The sequence below is a fragment of the Aristolochia californica genome, unplaced genomic scaffold (genome assembly GCF_029961685.1).
Source record: "Aristolochia californica isolate CCGP_79_NKW_82.1479 unplaced genomic scaffold, dmAriCali1.0.hap1 SCAF_7, whole genome shotgun sequence".
NCBI classification, from domain to species: Eukaryota; Viridiplantae; Streptophyta; class Magnoliopsida; order Piperales; family Aristolochiaceae; genus Aristolochia; species Aristolochia californica.
Window position 1 is genome coordinate 7,799,105 of NW_027182268.1, and position 17,494 is coordinate 7,816,598.

Sequence of the window (17,494 nt, forward strand, 5' to 3'; positions counted from 1 at the left end):
GGCAGCCGGCAGCGTTTTTGGAGAAGGCTAAAGATCGGGATTAGGGTAAGGCACGAGCCGCCCCTAACCCTTTTATATTAACTTATGTAAGTTGTAGAGGAAAAGACTCATTTATCCCTCTAACATACACACGTCCATATATACAGACCAAAAATTATAAAAATTGGCGCTAACCCTTTTATATTAACTTAAAGTGAGTTATAGAGGAAAAGACTCCTCTATCCCGCTAACATACCCACCTTATATCTCCATATATACAAGTCCAAAAATTATAAAAATTGGACCATGGGTATTTCTAAGTTTCCTGAAACTAATGATACTCTTCTAGATACAATCAGAATACTGAAATGACCAAACTACCCCTCCATAAATTAAACAATTTCAATTTAAAAAAAAAGGAATTTCAAAAAGTATGATAAATTTGTCTATACAACATTATCAAGTTTTCATGCAATTGTCGAATACTCCATGAAAATTCTACAAAAATATGTTTCTTGAGGTTTCCAAAAGACTTCTAGGACGATATATCAAGTATCAAGTTTCACTAAAAGGAAACTCCTTCCCTTGACAATAAGAAGCTTGCACTTACCATGCATCCACCCAGAATCAAAACATAGTATACTGCACCTATTAAGCCCCAGAACCAAAAACACTCCATTCATGAACCTTGAAACTCGAGACTGCAGCTTTGAAGACATCCGACATGGCAAGGCACCCCGCTTGTATAGCAGGAGTAGCCAAGCCAGCTCCAACCGTCTGAGCGCTCACACTGAGAGGGCTGAAATGTCACAATGAAAAAAGCAAGAACTTCAATAGCTAATAAAAGCCCCTAAACTCTAGAATGCAAACAGCAGGATTCAACGCAAATCAAGAAGAGTGATTCAGTACAAAATTTTAAAAGAGAAAATCGGTATGCAAAGAAAAGGGTCTTAAAAGTAATGTCTTAAAGGGCGGATGAAAAATCCAATCAATAAGGGTCTAAATGAAATAGATGGTGAAGTTTACTGCATGATCTTGCTAAATATAGGACAAGTAGCTTTCTCCTGGATCTATTTCAATGGAATTGTTTATAAAACCTCCATTAATCAGGTAATTGAAGGTGAGTGTAGTAAAGTATTGATCCAAAATCTATCTAATAGCCAGGGAAGACAACAAGGATGGTACAAATATAATCAACATGAATTGCAAACACTGTGGGGTGTACAAAGTCGACCAGTAGCTACCAAAAATTAGAGGGTGTAAAAATTATGCAACCAATGCTGGGAGCAATTATCCACAGAACAGTTGGGTAAAACCTCATGCTAGTGACTCTGGTCCAGCTAAGAATGCACCAACTTACATAACATTTTTGGGTGCATAACATATTTAAAACAAACCCAGGAAAAACAGAGGAAAGAACTTGGAGCAGGTACTTAGTTCACATAATGTAAACTTGTATATTGATCACAAAACCAAGATATGAACTTCCTTTGAGTTGATTCAACAAATATCGTGGTCAAAAGACCTAGCATCAATACATATAAAGCAAGTCACAAATACATGCAGAATACAAAATGCAACTCTAATACATGCAAGTACATCAAATGGAAAGCTGAGCACACAATTGAAGTCTAAGGCATGCCAAAAATTGTCTGCTACCATCAACTAGATGCTCACACAATGCACAAAAAAAAACATAACTATAAACTGCAACAGAAATAATTGTAGTAAAAAAGTACAGAAGTAGAAAATGCATTAGAACTAATGGAAATAGCTATGCAGAGTTATCTCGGTACTGTACTTTATCAGAATAGGCTCGTAGGCAGTGATAAGAACATCGGTAGCAACTCCTTTAAGTCGCACATTAGCAAGGTATACCTGCAGAAATCAGTGCATAAGTTCAATGGAAATCCCCAATTTGTCTTCAAGAAGAACACAAACTGGAAACAAGTACCTACCCTTACAATATTCTGTGCTTCTCTGCCTTGTCTTTCCTTGGAAATGGCCTATCCAGCATTCAAAACAGACAAATAGACTGGTCATAGAAGTGCATCACTTGAATAATACAAAAAATGGAAGCAGAAAGTAGGACATTAAAGTTGTTCACAATAACATTAATCACAAGTATCAGTTAAAGAAACCAAAACAGAAGGGACAAACTCCTTAAACCAAAATAAACATACTGCAACTCTCACATAAAATGCAAACAGAAGTGATATTATAAGCCATAACAAACATCATACAAACATAGGGTACAACACTAACATATTGATGATAATTACCGTTTGACCAATTGCACTGCTAACTATCGCAGGTATGTCTCTGTAACGAAGAGCATCTGCCTCCTCAGTAGTACTCGAGTATTCTAATACCTAAAGAATAAGAGAAGTTACAAGATATTCAACGATCCCCATCACTAATGGGATTAATTTCAGAAAGAGCCATGAAATGTTCTTTTGCTACATGAGGAACTCTATCATGATGGCATGTATATGGGCTTCTTTGTTTCATTAGAATCAAGATTTGCATGGAGAGATGGCTTCTAGAATTATGGGTCAACTTAATTAATGAAGAATCCTTTGCAGGTAATAGAAGATTAACTAAATATAAAAATTAACAGGAAGAAACAAAAAAATGTGTAACGTTTTTGAAAAGGAACAAAGAGATGAAAATTGAGGAAAGAAAAGGCGATTTCACAAGCTTCTTGAGGTTGCAATGATGGAAAACAGCATAGTTAACACCCAATTATTGTCATCATAAGTTCATTCTCATATACTAAATCAGCTTATGAGATATTAAACAGTGAAATTAAACTCATGACACATTTATTAGTTGTTAAATAAACTGCAAGGTAAAAATTTTAAACAAATCTGTCCCGCACTCACCACTTCTCCATCATCATTTTGCTCTGAGGCAAGATCTTGAAGAAACCAAACGGCACTTCCAGCATCTTGAACATCATTTTTCAGCTCTAGAAGCTCAAATATAAGGATCTCGTCACGGTTAGGGTCAGCAAAAACCTCCTTTAACAATTACCATAATGAAACAAGCTCAATTTGCAGTTTGGATGTAGAGCAAATCAGAAAAATAAAAGGAAATGATCTCGTAGAAAAGCTATCCTGGTAAGTTACAAACTAACCTGATTGTCAGGTACTTCTCGGATGTTGCTCAAATCCTAGAGTTCCACAACAAATGACATTTTAACCATTATAATTTCCATTCCATTACCAGAAACAAAGCAGATATTTTATACAAAAAAAAAAAAAAACAAAGAACAACTCATAAATCATAAGGATCTATTGCTGACCTGAAACCTGAGAGGGAAAGCACTGGACAAGGCACCACCAAACAGAGGATGCTCAACACAGTTCTCCATCATGTCAAAAACAATAGACTGAATGCTGGAAATAATAGCATCAGTGCAGGGATATGAATAACGGGAATTATAAAAATAACTGGATAAGGTGGAAAGAAAATAACAAACAACAGTAATCAAACACAAGACCATTCTCAGTCATTTGAAAATACAGACAACGCTGACATAGGCATATTTCTAGTAATTTAAAATAGAGCGAATGGTAAAAAAGTGCTAATATACTTGGACTTGGACAAAAAAAATAAGCACGTGGAAATGGAAAAATAAAATGCTAAACATCATGGAGTCTGCGAATCTGTAATTGCTTTAGTCGTCTTTCCCTTCATAGAACAGTATGAAGTAGTTGACTCAATATTTTTCCATCTCAACCATTAAAGGCACTCATGCAGACAAGGCATCTGTGCAGACTGATAGTCCGGACTGACTTGTCTGGTCCAACAAGCTAGCCATAGCTTAAAACCACACTAATTCAGAAACATTACGCCATCCTGTTACTTATCAATTCTCACCACTGTTCCAATTGGTCGTTCCGGTTTCAACGGTTCATTTCCAACCGTCCATTCCAGACTACCAATCTGTGTTTTTATCTTTGGTCTATCCTAAGATTGTCTCTAAAGTTTTCTTCAGTAAATTTAGCTACAGCAAACAACAGAACAGCCATTTGAGTTCAGTTGTACATGTCAACTCAAAAATCAAGAACTTTTGGTATTAGAATCAAATCAAAGTTACTCAAACATCAGTTTGTTCCTCAACTTCACTTTTATCCTTTTCGTGGCTTTACAAAACAACATTTGGATGGACCTGAACCAGAGTTTAATCAAAGTGGACACACGTAAACATAAAGTAGAGTGTGCTTTTGTCATTTATCATTTTTTGAAAATAGGATTAATTACCTCATGACCTTTGGTTTCAAATTAATACCTGTATATTCTTATAATATCAGAAACAATTATTATATACCTCTTCTCTTAAATTCTGTTAGTCAACTTCAACCATGACATGCAAAAAACGAAAATACACTGATAGAATAATGTAATGACTTTGTAATATGGATTGATCAGTCACTGATCAAAGTTGCCTGCACAAGTGAGACTTGCTTTACAAACCTAAATAATTGATAAATATGAGATTGGTTTCACATTAATTGTATGGGCCACTATTGGATGCTTAATTATAGGTTCACGGTATAAATTAGTAACAGTATCACTTCTATAGGGTACTTTTTATGATATTATGGGTCTATATTATGGCTCTTTTTTTACTATGGCCATGGTTAGTAGCAGAATATATTTATGAAATTACAGGGACAAGTAGGAATAAAATCTGAAATCAAGAGATAAATATATATTTAAGTCATATTTCAACAACAAGGAAATAATTAACACCCGAATATATTTATCATAAATATTAAATATATATATATATATATATATATATAATGAAGAACCACCACAAAGAATAAACAAATAATGTTTTTTAAAAGTGTAAGTTAATACATAGAATACTTTCAGTCCGATGTCATAAATGATTAAACAAACAACAAGATCATTAAAGTCACACATCAAGTAAAGGTTTAGCTCTGTCTGATGAGACACTATCCAGAACAACCACTTATGTCCCCCTGCCTTTTTCCCCTCGGTCCTTACTCCGTGGTGCATATGGATAAAGAAAGAGTTCTATGTTTTAGAAATGTGTAATCCTACTCTTTATGTTTATTGACAGATAAATAGCCCTACTATTCATCCCTGCATTAAGCCTCATTGATGTACATGTGCCTCAATTTTACATCTCTCTTTCAGTAATGCCAAATAATCTCAAATGCTTTTTGAAAGAAAAAAACCAAGTAAAGATTTAAATGGATTATTATACACAAACACTTCAGCACTTTGATTCTTCAAAACAATAAATTGTTACAACTGACAAATGCTTCTGGAATACACAAAGCAATACAGACAAATGTTACTTCAGTTAACCACCTTAGTCGTCCCATACATGTGGATACTTCGTAGAATTACTGCCACATGGAATGAGAAAAATATCAAGACGCTCCAACAAACAAAGGGGACGAACATGCTAAATACCTCTCAACTCCCACGACAGCCCCTTCACAGCCTAACTTTCTCCCTTATTCAAGAGAAAACTATAGCCAAGAGCAAAAGTCGGATACAACAAAATTGAGGCCACGGAAATGAAAAGCAATATGACTACAAACGGATAAACGCCAACAAAACAAGAATAAGTAATTGATAAGTTTCAAGGAAAATATGTTCGAAAATCAGACAGCTCCTTATTAAGAATCAGAATAACATCACCATCGACAACTTCAGAAATGGCCGAAACGAAAGTATTAAGAACGAAAGTATGAAGTTAAGAGAGCATTACACGAAGAGAGAACTATTGAACCTCTGTTATTTTCCGTTATTATTGTTATTTGATAGCTCGAAGCTCTAAACTCAGATCTCTCGAAAGAACCGACAACGAAGAGAAGAGGTCCTCTTTGGAGGGGTTAGTACACTTAATTTTGATACATGGACAATAATAAAAAAAAAAATCAAAGTGTGCAATAACTGAAATACTATGGAAAAATTAAAAGAGAAGTTACTACAACTGAAGTGGTTGCAAAATCGAAGTGTGCATAATTAAAAGAGAAACACTGTAACTGATGCTGAACGCAGAGGAAAAGGCAACCAAATCAAGAAGAACGAACCTTCGATTTCCAGTAATAAGGGTTTACCCTAATTTCTGTCGAATCGAACGAGAGGAGTTGCAAAGGCAGAGGAACGATTCCGAAAATTAAAATGAGAGACTAGTTTCTTTCGAATCGAGCCAGAAAGGTTGCAGAGGGGGGAGAGAAGTCGCCGAAGGTTGTCAGTGCTGGGGACAGCGAGAGGAAGAGAGGTTCAGCGAGCGCCGGGGAGAGGTTGCCGGCAAAAAAATTCTCCAGTTTCCGTTCGACAGCCCGATGTAATTGACTGAGGGAAAGTGAATTCAGAGCTCGACCCGAGTGAATACACTATCCTCGGGTTATACGTATGCCTTACAGAGTCCACTAACGCAGAGTGCACTAACGGTTTTGTGCATTTTACCATTTCACTTACGGACTGCACTGCGAAGGAAATTCCCCGCTACGGAAGAATCTGGCTTCTGAACTTTTACTATGCCTGCGAGATTTTCACGCCTTCTCGGCCCCTCTTTGAAAAGGCGCGAAAAGAAAAGAAAAAGCTTGCGTAACATCAACGAGGGCTCGTGATCGTGATTAGTATTATTATTACTAATCATTATTATATAACTTATAATAAATTATAAATAAAAATTTTATTTTATAAATATTTATAGATACATTTTAACTTATTATTTGAATTACATATATATTTTTATTATTTCTTTGATAATATAAATGTTTAGAAAATTATTAGCTTAAATATTAGATAATTGTTTAATTTATATGTAATTTATTTTATTTTGAGTACGTAAATTATTATATATTATTTTATTATTAATATTAAAATATTTTATAATTATTTAATATATAATTACTTATAAAGTTGATAATTATTCACCGTTTATTAGTTAATTGAATAAATAAAGTAATTACTAATTTAATTCATGATCATATCAAAATTATGTTATAGATTTTAAAAATACTAATAGATTTGTAATTAAACTACTATATTTTAAAAACGTATTTATTTATTATATTATATTAATATTTTAAATATATTTCTATTTATGTTGGCAATCTAAATAAATTCTATAATTTGGAGTAGCCAATAATTTATTTATTTTTATTTATTTAATACCAATTATATATTTTTAACGGATTCCCTTAACATTTTCCATAAGGTTACATAAATAGAAAAAAATGCATTTTTTTTCTAGAAATTCTTGAAATTCACTTTCACTATTTCGTTTTGTAAACACTTAAACCTATAAAATAGACGTATCTATTGTAACATTATCAGAAATTTGGTTTGACTTTAAATAATTTTAAAATTATGATTTTTATTGGGGTTAATATATTTAGAATTATATTAATGAAGATATCAAATGTTACCACTAAAATATGGTTTTTGAAAGCAAAAATCTTTGGAGAACAATTAGGATACATAAATTTCCAGGGTCATACATGCTAATTGGAATTAAGGTTCCCATTTCTACAAGAAACTCGGTTGTACTATTTAATAGTTACATGTCGCTACTTATGTGACCACAAGGAATTTCGCTACCTTAGGACAGTTAGAGTTATTGCCTTCATCCACACTTTCATTCAAGGTTTCTAATACTTCTCTTTAACAACCTTCTAGCATCGGACAAGTGTCAAATTTTAAACCTTATTATAACAAGCATAAGGTATTTATATTTTATTTTTTAAATGTAGGACATGTATATTTTTTTGTGATATATGCAGAAAGTTTAACAAAAAAGTTATTTTTTTTTTCATATTTATATAAAATCTATAAAAAAAATTAAATGTAAATCAATTGGATACTTGTTCTTAATTCAAATTGCAAAAAAAAGTACATGACATGAGGCTATTTATATTATTTTTACGTCGCATGTAAAAGAAATTGAGATAAATAAATATTTTAGTAATTTATGCAATCTAAAATTTAAAACTGGATTATTTGTCATTTATATGTTATGAATAAAAATCACAAAAGGTGTGTGTTAGAAAAAAAAAAAAGGTTTTGTAGGTCATACAATTGATCAGGTAAACTATTGGTGAACATAAAAACAATTCGTAAAATTTAGTTTACCCCTTTTTTAAATTTCTACTTCCATTCGTAGATGAAAGGAGTAATTTTTAGCTCGATAAAAAATAAAGGAAAAATGTGACTATAGTGATTCCAATTTCCCAATAAGACTTAATCCATACTTACTATTCAATAGATTTGTGTTTATTACAAACTAGATACAATAATAGAAAATAAACCTAATTTTATATTTAAAATATATTTATTTTAACATTAATTAAGAAAAAGGTTTTATTGGACCATGTAGAGTGACCTTGAAATTTAGCTTCCGATATGCTCGAATGTTAGAAAATATATGCAAAGAGCGACCTGATGAAGAGGAGAACCCCTTAATTAGAGCGAGAGAACGCTTTAACTAGAGGAGAAACCCTTTTACCTAAAGAAGAGGTAGAGGATATATTCCATGAGTAACCTAAAGAAGGAGGGAACCCCTTACCTAGGTCTTTATAGCTTTTCCCTATCCTTGAAGGGATCCATAGGCACAAACATTTGGACATGAGAGATTACTAAATTACTACATTGGTTGTTTCTATTTTTGTTATTTAATTTTAATTTAAAACTATTTTATTGAGGCATTAATTTGCAATTATACCCTTATTTCACCCTTATTTGCAATTATTCTTTATGCCTTAGTGTTACAATGAACTCAAATTTTCAATTATACCCTTATATCACCACTCTTGCAATTAAATGGATACTTGCTCTTAACTCAAAGTCATTTTTCCTCATATAAAGAAGGAAAAAAATGAAAACGGGGACGTGAGAGTAATTTGACCTGTGATCAAGGACCAGGTCCGTTTGCACGATGCAACTTGTGTTCCTGTCGGTACGGGTTAATCCAAATTCCAAAATATGTATTCATGTAACGTATCGTTCTAGCCTACATTATCGGCCGATACACGTATAGGCCAATCGTTTGTCGGTTCATTATTATCCCACCGATCAGGATCAACCCCACACGTAACCGACGACATCAACGCTTGTTTAGGACATGAAGTGGGATCAAGAACGTGTCCAGGAAAGTAATTTCAAATTCCTGGGCTGCGAGTTCCTTGTAGGCGAAATTTTTCGTGCAAATTGCAATGTCAGCCGTGCGCTTATAAAGCTCAAAGCCTTCGGCTTAATAAATACGACTGTCGAGGGTTTCGATCGGATTCTTGAGTTTTCTTCTATTCGTGTTTACAATCTCTTTTTGTTTTCCCCCTCCACGGACCTAATTTCTTCGTCAACTCCATTTTCCACGTCCATTAGCAGTTTTTTTTTTTTTTTTTTTTCCGAGCTCCCGAAGTTATGGATATTTCCGGGAGGTTTAATACCTGGTATGCGAAACCTCATGTCGGATCTTGCTCGTCCTCTTAGCTATTGGGGGCGAGCTGATCATCGATTTTGAAGGTCGTCTTAGCTATAGCGGTATTTCTGTTCTAGGGCCTCACGACGTGTTTATTGTATTCGGTTTCTTGGTCTTGTTTGTTTTCTTTTTCATTTTTTGGGGTTTCTTAAAATCTTGGACGATACAATATGAATACCCAGAAGAGGCGAAATTTCAAAATTGAGGCGTTTAAGCATCGGGTAGAGTTGGATCCAAAATATGCAGAGAAGACATGGAGGGTACTGGAGCACGCGATTCAAGAGATTTACAATCACAACGCCAGCGGCCTTAGCTTCGAAGAGCTTTATAGGTTCGATTGTCTTCCGTTAGTTTATTATTTTTCTTGGACGGCCATTTGTTTGTATTTTCTTTTTTGCTTTTTACATTTGAATGACATTTATTTGTACCAGTTCCTTCTGATGGTTTGAGGGCAATTATTATGGATTATGGAGATACTGTTGTTTTCATTGTTATTGTTATTGTGGCTACGATGATTATTTTTTAATATTTTATTTTAGTACTTGACGTGGTGATTGTGATGGCTGACACCATTGTTTGGAGATGCGGTCCTTGATGTTAGTCTTTTGAATTTGGTTATATTTATTGCGGAATATTTTTGTGACGATGATTAACGAAGTGTGCTTTCAGTTGAGGGATGTTCTTGTTCAGTCTCACGAAGGCAACTTTTCTGGTCTGCAAGAAGAACTTGGGGTTGTTTTAGTACTTAATGTGGAATGCTATACATTATTTGCTTTATTTACAAATGGAGGCATATACCTTTCATATGCAATTATCACGTCTCTTTCAATTTCAAAAACTTCAACACTGTCCTCCAGAGTCTCGGTAATGTCAAGTCTTTGCCTCTGCTGTGAGAGTTTTCTTCAGCGTTTGGGTTCTTCCTTCTGTGTAACTTCTCTAACTGTGTTTGATTATTATTTTTGTGTTACTTTTTCCTTTAGAGTTTTTATTTGCTTGTCTGATGTCTTTTTGCTGCATGGTCTCCCACTGATTAAACTTGTAAGTTTTGTAAAGATGTAAGTTAAATTGATTTTGAAGGACAATACCCATGCAAATTTCTCCAGAGGGAACAGGTGCTCATCCAATGAGTTTGAAAGAATCAGGACTATCTTTCTCAAAAAGAAAAAGAAAAAGAAAAAAAAGTGTCAGGAGTATTGAATCAGAGGGATGGGAACTCCTTTACCTGCAAGTGAAAATCAGAAAGAAAGGATTGTGTTATACTGATTTTGTGTTGCATTTAGCTCCCCAACTCCAACTGAAAGTGGATGAGCACCTTATGTTTGAAACACATGATACAACAAAGCCGAAGCACAGATTTGGTTATAGAAACTTTACTGGCACTTGGTAGAAGTAACTCTGCTTGTAAATCTTATGACGGAGGTAGAATTGAGTGAATAAATTGATGGGCTCATACGAAAGATCTAGTAGTGCAAATGGTGGATCTTAATGTATGGCATTTGCAAAGTGAGAAATGTAAAATTACATTTCAGTTCTTGGGCCTGTTGAACGAGAGGTCTTGTGTGAGAGCTTCAAGAATATGACATTGACAAGAGAAGTGGGTTATGGTTCAGTAAAGTAAGCCTGCAAACCTGCCCTTGCCTCTGCGCTGCCATCTACCCTCCCCTTTACTACTCTGCCTATTCTGAACCCTGGCCTTGCCTTATTTTCTCTCCCTCTCTCTCTTGTTTCTCCCATTTGCTTTCATCTTTTGACGACTTCTCTAAGTCCTCAGTTTTTGTTACTTCTCATAATACGGTTGGATCTGTTTGCATATCTCATAATAATGTACTCCTTATCTTTCTCTGTTCCTTCCCCTATGAATATAGCTCTTGAAAATGTTGATTAATTGGTAAGGAATAGTCCCACATAGATTAGTGAATACGAAGATCTTGAGTTTATTAGTTGGGAAAGAGTCTTTCTAAGTTGGTTAGTCATTTTGGGATGGGTCTAGGACCCAACTTCACATAGTATCAAAGCAAGTATTCATATGTGGACCTACACCTAAAATTATCCACTTGTAGAGCCACAAAAGAGGGCCTACACCTAAATTTCCACTTGTAGGGCCAAAAAAGAGGGCTTATACCTAAATTATCCACGTGTAGAGCCACAAAAGAGGACTTACACGTGAAGGGGAGTGTTAAAGAATAATCCCACATAGATTAATGAGTACAAAGATCTTGAGTTTATTAGTTAGGAAAGAGGCTTCCTAAGTTGGTTAGTAATTTTGGGAAGCCTCTTTCCCAAGTAATACCTTGAAAGGAAACAATTGCCTGCTTTACAGAATATAGAATGTTTAAGATGAAACGAGTTAAAATTTTCCATATCTTCAACTCCGTCTTCATCTATGGTGAAAATGGCGTTTCATTTATAGAGCTAGAAAGAGAGTTGATAGTTTCATATTTTCATTCTATATTTCAGTAATGAATATTGTAGAGAAGTGAAGACACTTGTTTGCTTTCTTCAATTGCATCTGTGAAATGTGCTGTTATGAAAATAAGGGAGACGGAAAACAGAGTTTTGTATTTCCGTTCCAGTTGAGAAAGTGGTTGCTTATGAATACTACAGGGAGGTGAAACAGAGAGAAAGGAGGGCGGTGTGTTCTTTTATAAGTTTAGTTTGTATTTTTGGGAATTAAGGTTAAGGTTGATATTTTCTTATTTACATTTTTATCCCCAGATCTGCTGAAAATCAGCTTAACTGTTGATGTTTATTATGTAATTCTGTAAAGAAAAGGATGTAGAAGATACTATGGTTTTGGTTGACTTATTCTTTTCTGTTTTTGTGGTGGTGTTTCACTTTCTATGGTCTGGCCATCTGCAATCCTTTTAATGGGGACTGATACTTCATTTCAGAGACTAAAATGTAACTTTTTCTAAATTTTATGGAGAAGTATTTTGGAGACACCATGGGAATGTCTTGAAAAATGAGTTCCCATTTATTGGAAATTGCTTTAAAAAGAAAAAAAAAGATACCTTAGAAATCAATCCCCTTTTTATTGGGCTCATAAAAAAGGGAAGTTGTGAGCAGCTGTGGCTGGAATGGATGGGGCAGAGAACTGTGGTAAGTGTGAAAATAAAATCACTGAAAAAAATAAGATAAAACTAGATTGTGAAGGTTAAGAAATACATCACTTAACAATCACAATTAATTAGACAGAGCTTTATAGGTTCGATTGTGCACTGTCTTCATTAATTAGACAGAACAAGTCTTCATATCTTACTGGCTTGGCCACCCTAAATGGCATGGGAAATGATTCAATTTTATTGTAAATGTGTATAAATAGCTTTCATTGCTTGTTTTGGTGTTGCTTTAATGAAGCACTTGCAACTTTGTCTGATTGATGCCAGAAAAAGAACTATATCATATGTTACTTTTAGGTTGGCATTTATGTTTAATACTATGTTTTTCAGTTCTAGTTTCTTTTGTCCCTTCTTTTTTGTTTAGCTGTTTCCAATATTTCAATTTTGCATTGTGAATCCAGAAATGCTTATAACATGGTCCTTCACAAATATGGTGAAAAGCTTTACTCTGGGCTTGTTACCACCATGACATGGCATCTGAAAGAAATATCAAAATCAATTGAAGCTGCTCAGGGAGGGCTATTTCTTGAGGAGCTAAATCGGAAGTGGGGGGAACATAACAAGGCCTTACAGATGATCCGAGATATATTAATGTACATGGATCGAACCTTTGTTCCAAGCTATCACAAGACTCCTGTTCACGAGCTTGGTCTGAACCTGTGGCGTGACAATATCATTCACTCTAGCAAAATTCAGACTAGGCTACTGAGCACACACTTAGAGCTTGTACATAGAGAACGTACAGGTGAAGTGATTAATCGCGGACTAATGAGGAATATAATAAAGATGCTGATGGATTTGGGAGCTTCTGTTTACCAAGAGGACTTTGAAAAACCCTTTCTGGTAGTATCAGCCAACTTCTATAGTGTTGAATCTCAGCAGTTCATTGAATGCTGTGATTGTGGTGAGTATCTGAAGAAAGCTGAGAGGCGTCTTAATGAAGAAATGGAGAGAGTTTCTCACTACTTGGATGCAAAAAGTGAAGCCAAAATAACAAATGTAGTTGAGAGAGAAATGATTGCAAATCATATGCAGAGGCTAGTGCACATGGAGAACTCAGGTTTAGTGTATATGGTTATTGATGATAAATATGAAGATTTGGCACGGATGTACAGCTTATTTCGTCGGGTGCCAGATGGTCTATCAACCATTAGAGATGTGATGACCTCTCATCTACGAGAAACTGGGAAGCAGCTGGTGACTGATCCAGAGAGGTTGAAGGACCCTGTGGATTTTGTGCAGCGGTTATTAGATGAAAAGGACAAACATGATAAGATCATCAACCTTGCCTTCCGCAATGATAAGACTTTCCAAAATGCTCTTAACTCTTCTTTTGAATACTTCATCAATCTGAATCCAAGATCTCCGGAGTTCATTTCTTTATTTGTTGACGATAAACTACGTAAAGGTCTAAAAGGTGTTAGTGAAGAGGATGTGGAAGTTGTCCTTGACAAGGTGATGATGCTTTTCCGGTACCTCCAAGAAAAGGATGTCTTTGAGAAGTACTATAAACAGCACTTGGCGAAGAGACTTCTGTCTGGGAAGACAGTTTCAGATGATGCAGAGAGAAGCCTTATTGTTAAGCTTAAGACCGAATGTGGATACCAGTTTACTTCTAAACTGGAAGGTATGTTTACAGACATGAAGACCTCTCAAGACACAATGCAAGGGTTCTATGTGAGTCAGTCTCCTGAAACCACTGCAGACGGTCCTACGCTAGCTGTCCAAGTTCTAACAACAGGGTCATGGCCTACACAGCCAAGTACCACTTGTAACTTGCCTGCAGAGATTTTGGGTGTTTGTGAGAGATTCCGCACTTATTACCTTGGAACACATACTGGCCGGAGACTATCATGGCAAACCAACATGGGCACGGCAGATCTTAAAGCCACCTTTGGGAAAGGTCAGAAGCATGAGCTAAATGTGTCAACGTATCAGATGTGCATTCTTATGTTGTTCAACTCGTCTGATCATTTAAACTACAGAGAAATCGAGCAGGCAACTGAAATCCCAGCGTCAGATTTGAAGAGGTGTCTTCAATCTCTTGCTTGCGTCAAGGGGAAGAATGTTCTCCGCAAAGAACCAATGAGCAAAGAAATTGGTGAAGACGATGCTTTCTTCTTCAATGATAAGTTCTCAAGCAAGTTTTATAAGGTTAAGATAGGTACAGTAGTGGCACAGAAGGAATCTGAGCCGGAGAAGCAAGAGACCCGCCAGAGAGTCGAAGAAGATAGAAAACCTCAAATAGAAGCAGCCATTGTGAGGATTATGAAATCTCGAAGGGTTTTAGATCATAACAACATTGTCGCAGAGGTGACAAAGCAGCTGCAATCGCGATTTCTGCCAAACCCAGTTGTAATAAAGAAAAGGATTGAATCTCTCATTGAGCGGGAGTTTTTGGAGAGGGACAAAGTAGACAGAAAATTGTACCGGTATCTTGCATGAAGTGTCAAAGTTCCAAGTTTGTTTTCGGCATTACGTGCCTAAATGTATCCAATTGGTAAGTGAAAATTGTGTTTGAATTCCGCCTTTTTTGTGGTTTCCTCACTTGAAACACTGAATCTCATTCAAAATATTAGGGGAGCCATGCCCTCTCTCTTCATGCAGCGCTTTAGAAGAAATTTCAGTCACAAAACCTGCAGCATAGAAATTGTCATTGCGATATGTTAACAGGTTGTATTATCTCTCCCATAACTTGGCTTGTCCAGACTCAAACCTGAATCGGTTTTAATATGAGTTACAGGTTGATTCGGCAAGTTGTAATAAGACTATGCAATCGATGAACAAAATGAACGATCCCATTCATAGGTCCCTTCGATCATAAACTGATCATCTCCGGCCAGCCGGCATCCGTTATAATGTAATATTTTGTAGTCGCCTTACTGGTCGGAAGAGTCGACGCCTCAAGGAAGGACGACAGAGATCGGTGAGGCTTAATAAATACGACTATACGACTGTTGTGTCGAGGGCTTCAAAAAACCAAAAAAGAAAACGGCAGTGGAAAGGTGTCGAACGGATTCAATGGTATTCATCCAATGGTCTCTCTTCTTCCCGTGAACAACTTTCAATCTCTTCTTTTGTTTTTCTTTTCTTACTTTCTACCCTTCAGCAGTGCTAAACTGCTAATGTAATTGGATTCATCTCCAAATCGGCCAAGGGGACTATCCCGATTTTGACAGCTTCCAGTCATGACGGAGGCGGAGGCGGTCCAGTTTTCTGCAGATTGAATGTGATAGATTGAACAATAATTATTTTCTATGTTAGCAATCATTTAGAAATACTTTCGTCTTTTATATGATTGGCTGCATGGCTTCTGTGGTGCTTTTAGCTACGACCACTTCTCCTATTCTTCTCGTCTGCTCTCTTTTTCTTCTCTCCTCATCTGCTTCTTTCTTCATTTCTGTTTTTTTTTTTTAATTTTTTTCTTTTGTTTCTCAGGTTCAGCTCGGCTGCGTGCTTTCTTCTGGAGAACTTGGTGCTTTGCTTCTATTACAGGTACCTCCTCCTTTCCTTCTTGTCAGTCTGGGTTGATTCTTCTTTCTGCTCCTCTTTTCTTCATTTTCTGCTGCTGCTTTTTTTCTTCTTTTCTGCTCCTCTTCTCCTCAGCTTTGTTCTTCTCTTCTTCTTTTTCTTTGCTTTTCTTATTTGCTTTCTTTTCGTTTCTGTTTATTTTCTGCTCAGCTTCAGTTAGGTGAGTTTTTGGTGCATTTGCTTATCGGAACGTCTTGCTGCCCTCCTCTTTCCGTCATTTCCAATGCTCTGCTTGGTGCTTGGTCTTTCTGCTCTTATTTCGCTGCTGTGTTTGGCTTGGATCGTAAAACTGTATCATATGTTGTTTTCTAGCTCGCATTTATGTTTGATACTTGTTTTCAGTCCAAGATTTGGATTTCTAATGTGAATTCAGCAATGCTTACGATATGGTTCTTCACAGACATGGCTAAGGAGCTTCACTTTTGGGCTTTTATGAAGCATCTGAAGGAAATATAACAAGCATTTGAAGCTGCTCAGGAGGGTTATTTCTGGAGGAGTTAACCTTAAGTGGAGGGAAGACAAAAAAGCCTCAGATATATTAATGTACATGGATCGATCCTTTGTTGCAATGTATCCCAGGATTGTTGCAGGGCCTTTCTGTGTTTCCTCCACTTCCGGTTTAGCTCCTCTAGAAAAGCTTTCTTCATCTACTACGCTTATGGCATTCCATCGGATATTCTCTGCATCACTGCAAGCTCGTTTCCAGATTCTTGGAGGTGAGAGGTTCTTATTATTCATAGAATAATAGTATTTATAACAAATTCAAATAGTTAAAGTTATTTAAATTAAAAGTTACATTAATGCATATTAATTTTTTATAATATTTGATATTCCATTTTTATTTAGAATATTTGCATAATTAGTTAAAAAATTAGAACATTATTTAATTTAAAATATGTGCATAATCATTTTCAAAAAATGATGGATTTGAACATAGACAACTATAAGAGTGGTTCAGACTCCGGCAACGATTCCTTTCACAATTGTAAATTTAACCTTATACATGCTTTGTTCTCTCACTCTATAACCCTATTTTTGCCCTTTCCCTCACTCAAACCCTGGTTTATTCAATATTTAACATAATATTATAAAAATTATAAAAATATTATTTAAAATAAATAGATAATAAAATTATGAGCTTTAATTTATACAAAAATAATAGTTTTATCTATCCAAATGTGTTTGCTCAAGTAAAGAATTATTTTCTTAAAAATATAAATATATAATTTAAAATAATAAAAAGGATAACTTCATAGTAAAAAAACTTATCCCCACCCTTGATATGTACGAGGATGAAAGATTGACCCATTTTCTTTTAAACCGGGTTGAGTCGATCCCTTCTGAACCGGGTCGGGGCGAGTTTGTACCTGGCCCACCCTTGCTGCCT

The 17,494-nt window shown here is 35.5% G+C and overlaps 2 protein-coding genes across 4 annotated transcripts; one reads left to right on the forward strand and one right to left on the reverse strand.

The window, feature by feature from the left end:
- Window positions 1-365: 365 nt before the first annotated feature.
- LOC137937125 (uncharacterized) lies at window positions 366-6,397 on the reverse strand. Of its 3 annotated transcripts, none has more exons than XM_068782190.1 (8): window positions 6,063-6,397; window positions 3,287-3,373; window positions 3,119-3,154; window positions 2,865-3,002; window positions 2,262-2,351; window positions 1,938-1,985; window positions 1,781-1,857; window positions 366-778 (listed from the first exon to the last, which is right to left on the reverse strand). In XM_068782190.1, the coding sequence occupies exons 2-8, from the start codon at window positions 3,356-3,358 to the stop codon at window positions 631-633; spliced, it is 609 nt and encodes a 202-aa protein (XP_068638291.1). In that variant the 5' UTR covers window positions 3,359-3,373; window positions 6,063-6,397; the 3' UTR covers window positions 366-630. The 3 variants fall into 3 exon arrangements, with proteins under 3 accessions (XP_068638291.1, XP_068638290.1, XP_068638288.1); XM_068782189.1 differs by having other exon boundaries at window positions 3,287-3,380; XM_068782187.1 differs by lacking the exon at window positions 6,063-6,397 and adding an exon at window positions 5,332-5,479 and having other exon boundaries at window positions 3,287-3,380.
- Window positions 6,398-9,224: 2,827 nt separating this feature from the next.
- Window positions 9,225-15,178, forward strand: LOC137937088 (cullin-3B-like). Its single transcript, XM_068782140.1, has 2 exons — window positions 9,225-9,788; window positions 12,978-15,178. Exons 1-2 carry the CDS (start codon window positions 9,628-9,630, stop codon window positions 15,019-15,021), a joined length of 2,205 nt encoding a protein of 734 aa, XP_068638241.1. The 5' UTR covers window positions 9,225-9,627; the 3' UTR covers window positions 15,022-15,178.
- The last annotated feature ends 2,316 nt before the right edge of the window (window positions 15,179-17,494 follow it).